This window comes from Eucyclogobius newberryi, unplaced genomic scaffold (assembly GCF_026437365.1).
Source record: "Eucyclogobius newberryi isolate DKJ021-1_F unplaced genomic scaffold, fEucNew1.0.hap1 SCAF_5, whole genome shotgun sequence".
Lineage (NCBI taxonomy): Eukaryota > Metazoa > Chordata > Actinopteri > Gobiiformes > Gobiidae > Eucyclogobius > Eucyclogobius newberryi.
The window spans coordinates 34,776,749-34,781,748 of record NW_027316167.1 but is presented as its reverse complement, the minus strand read 5'-3'; the positions used below and the strand labels follow the sequence as shown (position 1 = coordinate 34,781,748).

General features: G+C 39.7%; 1 protein-coding gene and 1 long non-coding RNA gene across 4 annotated transcripts in view; one reads left to right on the top strand and one right to left on the bottom strand.

Annotated features, from left to right (window-relative positions):
- LOC140381255 (uncharacterized) overlaps positions 1 to 5,000 on the bottom strand; it is a 246,014-nt gene that overhangs the window by 66,572 nt on the left and 174,442 nt on the right. The gene's annotated exons all lie outside the window — the stretch shown is intronic.
- vps13c (vacuolar protein sorting 13 homolog C) overlaps positions 1 to 5,000 on the top strand; it is a 94,732-nt gene that overhangs the window by 16,447 nt on the left and 73,285 nt on the right. For 2 of the 3 annotated variants that reach the window (XM_072465237.1, XM_072465239.1), the window contains exons 5-7: positions 2,241 to 2,342; positions 3,496 to 3,558; positions 4,743 to 4,820. In XM_072465237.1, the coding sequence (XP_072321338.1) occupies positions 2,241 to 2,342; positions 3,496 to 3,558; positions 4,743 to 4,820 (243 nt within the window). The remainder of the gene's footprint in view (positions 1 to 2,240; positions 2,343 to 3,495; positions 3,559 to 4,742; positions 4,821 to 5,000) is intronic. The other variant, XM_072465238.1, reaches the window with a different exon arrangement.

Sequence of the window (5,000 nt, the reverse complement as noted above, 5' to 3'; positions counted from 1 at the left end):
GATTCTCTTTGATGGCGATCGTCTCAATCCTCCAAAATGTGTCTTGGTGTTTTACTTCAACGTACCGTACTTTTTGGGCTATACAGCACTTCTGAATAAAAGCCAAGCACCTGCGGGGCACTGCTGCGGGCGGGGCACTGCTGCGGGCGGGGCACTGCTGCGGGCGGGGCACTGCTGTGGGCGGGGCACTGCTGCGCCGAGGGACTAATTTCTCAGTGAACATGAGTTGGATTGTAATTAAACATACAGCATTTTGAAGTTTAAAGGAATATTAGAGGAATTTTGTCGCTCAATCTGAGTATCATTTCCTCGTGGCGTAGACAGCCGGGAAGTTCTCCCATATGTCAATCATTCCCTGCGTCCTACTGCACACCTGCAGCCTTGTTCCCAGGATAGCAGCACGTTTCCCTGGCTGCGTGGTTGATATGCCGGTGTGTGTTTAGCAAGTTCCTTCAGTGTACAGTACAAAAATGACGACAGAGAAAGACTGTGTTCGATCTCGCTCAGAAGAGACAGAAATCTGTGGAGATGAAAGATGTGATGCGATCCATTGCGCTAATAAACTAACGCACGTGTAGCAGCGGGCAGTGTTGGGAAAGTTCACTTTCTACATGAACTAGTTCAGTTCATAGTTCACAAATTTTAAAATGAACTAGTTCAGTTATTTTCTTCAATATTATGCTATAATGTTTCTAAATTATTTCCACAGCCCAAATACAACCACAGGCAGCAATTATTTTATCAGTTTAATGCTGAATATTTCAATATGTCAGATTTCATCTTCATATCCAATTTTGAATCCTTACCCAGGATTTACATTCACATTGAAGGGACAGACTTCCCCCATGTGTTGCTGTCCATTCAGCCCACACTAGTAGCAGTTACAGCTTTCAACCCCACAGTATTTTCTCAAAAACATGAGGGAAAACTTGCTGGGCAAAGTTTGCACAGAAATGTTAGATTGATCCCATCCTCACCGACCTTATCATAAAACTCACGTAACTGGTCGTAGCAGGGCGAATCTTTGCTGCTCTGTTGACTTCACGCTGCGGTCGCGTCAATGCTGCTTTTTGTTTTGATGCGCATGTGCAGTTTGGTGCGACACTTCAAATCTCTGTCTGTCTCCGCTATCTATCGGCCTCTACAACTTCAGAGCTCTCACACTTGCCAGACATAGGCTCTTTTTGGGCAACGTAACAGTGTGTTTTTCGCCTGGAAGTCTCTAGAAATCTGACACCTTATTGAACGAAAATAAAAAGAACGAATTTGCCGTTCACAGACACCAGAATGAACGCGTTCACATTATCGTTCGTCGGCAGTAATACCGTTCGTTCAGTTCACGTTCACCAAAATGATGGTGGCACAGCACTGGCAGCGGGGCTGTTGCATGCTTTCCCAAGGTTTGATGGTAGGCGGCTTCTTGGAAACAACAGAAGGGACTAACAGTCGCTTGAGTTCTCAAATCGGCAAATAATCCTCTATTATTCCTTTAACATACAAAGTACAGTGCAAGTGTTGCGTTGTAACATGAGATATTTGCACAAAAATATGTTCCACGGTAGTGATGCACATGTTGTCTCGTAGGTCAGGTCAGGCCAAGAAAGTCTTAATGCGGCAGGTTCTAAACTGCAGACTGTCGTAGCATGTCCGCACTCCGCATGCGTTGTGTCTTTGCGTTCAGCCGCGTCTAAATTCACTTCCTCATTAGACTAATTTCTCCGTGATGATTGTAATAAAGCGCACAGCATTATAGAAAAAAACCATGTGCCCCCCGGACAGTGCTTCCTCTGTCCACTGATGAGTTCTTCTACAGTGTGTCAAAAGCTTGCACTTCCTGCTAGATTGCCCCCCAGTGGCAGTTATCCAGTAAAATCTATAAATTAGACGTACTGTTGTAATGACTGCAGGGTTCAAAGCGTGGGGAAAAAGTAGCAACTTAAAGTCTGAAAAGTACAGTACTCAATCAACCACTCAAACGTCTATTAATGAAACCAAAAACAACTCAAGGTGATTCTTGATTATAAGCACAAAAAAGTCAGTTTGGCAGAATGTGTAGGACCTTTATAACGCCCCTATTTCCTTAACTTCAGAAGTGGTTTTGGTGTTTTATTATATCATTTATTTGAAGGTACCATAATCAGGGCGAGGTGCTGGGTTTGATTCTTTCAGACGGAGACAAACTCATGACCTACTGTTAACACAAAAGCTTGTTGCCGTGCTTTTATTTTGACTTTGTGCAGCCATAAAGTATGATGCAGCAAAGGAGGAGAAGTACCAGCAGGAGCTCAAGCAGAAGGAGCTGCAGAGGATCGAAGACGCTCTGCAGATGGCCGCTCGCCGAGGTAAGACTGTGACCCTCCGACCCCTCGCTGTACTACCAGTGTCTCCTGCCGGGTCCTGGCGCTTTCTGCTTTTAACGTCTGACTAACGATGCAAATTAACTCACTCGCTGAAATGTTTTTTCGTCTTTTTACTCCATCTGTTTGCGATTAGCTGCTGCTTTGTCTCAATTTAATTTATTCAAATGGTTTTAGAATTTCTGGAGGACGTTTAGAAATGGTATTATTTTTTACAGTTATTTCTAGAAACATTAGCAATTTTTATATCTAAATACAATGTAAATGACTTTTTTCTTGTTTTTTTCTGTATAAAAACGTGGATTATGCAGAGACTTGAGGACATCCTAGTATATTAAGAACAAAATAGCTTTTAGGAACCAAAACATTAAATTTGCATGCTTTTTTCTTCTCTCAGCACATGTTTTTGAGTCTGTGCATAGCTAAATTAGTTTATAATTTATTTTAATAAACAATTTTTGAGATTAATTCACTTTCCCCCACAAAAAAGACCTCCTGGCAGGTTGACAAAAAGATAAAAACTTGCACACACAAACTCTGTGCAGCTGGACAGAAACAGGTCAAAACGCCTGTACAAACATTCAATTCAATAAATAACCTGGAGAGTGACAAAAAATAGCACACAATCCATCTGTATTGCACTATTTTGCCCTGACTCCTATTTTAAACACCTCTGTATCTACCTGCGTTGCACCAATGAAATTTCCCCATGTGGGACAATAAAGGAATATCTTATCTTATCTTATCTTATATTGCACTGATTCTTATAGCACATACCTCTATATTGCACTGATTCCTATTGCAAACACTTCTATATTGCACTGATTCCTATTGCACACACCTTATTGCACTGATTCTTATAGCACACACCTCTATATTGCACTGATTCTTATAGCACACGCCTCTATATTGCACTGATTCTTATAGCACACACCTCTATATTGCACTGATTCTTATAGCACACACCTCTATATTGCACTGATTCTTATAGCACACACCTCTATATTGCACTGATTCTTATTTCAACTATCATTTCGATAATTGTGACCGTGACAATAATGGAGAGTAAACTCTCTGTGCTCTGTTAAACGTGCTCTGTTGTCTTCTTGTGCGTTCACGCTGCGTTTGCCGCTCTCAGCGTCTCAAACCGGAGACATGCTTTTCAATCTGGAGACGGTGGTTTACAAAGACCCTCATCACGGTAACTCCAGAAGAAGAACAAACTGTTGGTGTAGATTGGAGTTAGACTGTTAACATACATCTACACGCACAGTGTTCTGTTCAAGTGACCCCTGGTGGTAGTAGAAGTGTTTCAGTTTGTGTAAGCATGCTGTAGCTTCTCCTCGTCTGAAAGTCTGTGACAATATCCACTCTTCAATGTTTTGTCCTCATTTTCATTGCACCAGGATTAATTAAGTATTCATTTGATTAACTCTATTCATCTAGAACCTCACAAACAAGCCTTTATTTCATTTAGATTACATTTTATTCACATTATTGCTCTTCCTTGAGTAATATCTTAGTTAAAACTGCCACACATAATGTTTTCCTGCTTAAGACTTATCTTTAAGCTCTAATTTAGTCCTGGAACAGTCTCGTTATAGACACAATTTACATCTGGTGATACTTATTTGGCTTTCTAAAGTGCCACTGATTTAGATAATAGAATGTCCTATGCAAAGGAAAAATATTCTGTATTTTTATATTAAAACCTTGTTGTTGCTGTATTTTAAACCTCTACAAACTTCTTCTGAAATGCATGCGATTCTTGTATCAGTTTATCAGTTCAGATTTCAGTCTCAGACAAAATATAAATAGCTTTTTTCCCTCTCAAACAACTTGTTTTAGTCAGAATCCAACTTTTTAAACATCTATAACGAATCAAATCGTAATTACTTCCCAAAATCAATCTAATACAAAAGTAATTTAGTTTAGTTTAGTCTTAATTTGTCGGGGACCATGTACAAATTCATTAATCTTCAAGAGAAAAGATGATCTGCACTAGATTTAGCTACTGCTGCTTTCCATCTGCAGTCCCTCAAAGTGCTTTACAATCATAAAAACACATTAAAATCACAATACAAAATAAATCGCAAGAAAATTAAAGCATAAATAATGACTTCTGTTTAATCCTTTTGGAATTTAGATTTCCAATATGAGTCATATTTGTTCCTCCAAAAGAAAATTAGCAGTTCAGAATATTGAATGCCAAAAATGATGCACAAAAGCCTTGAGTACAAACAGCCAAAGAAATGTGTAAAAGTGTGTTGTTTTCCCTCTTCCTCATGCTATGTTCTCTGCATGCTTCACCGTCTGCGTGTTCTCTGCTTTTATCCCCTTTTTCTAATGCACTCGCTTCTCTTTCTTTTAATGCTGCCTTTATAGTCTCTAAAGGAAAAATTAAAAAACTAAAAAAGCATAAAAAGGGTTTGAAGAAACTCAAACGGCACGACCACAACACAGGTAAGTGAGCAGGAGCAGTGTGTTGTTTGGAAGTCGGTTAGTGAAGCCATATATTGTACACAAATGAATATATGTATTTAGAAAAATAAATTGATTGGGTCATACTTTATGGCAAAGGCGGTTAGCGCTCTTGCCTCCCAAGAAGGAGATCATGGGTTTGATTTTCGGACCAGACCAACA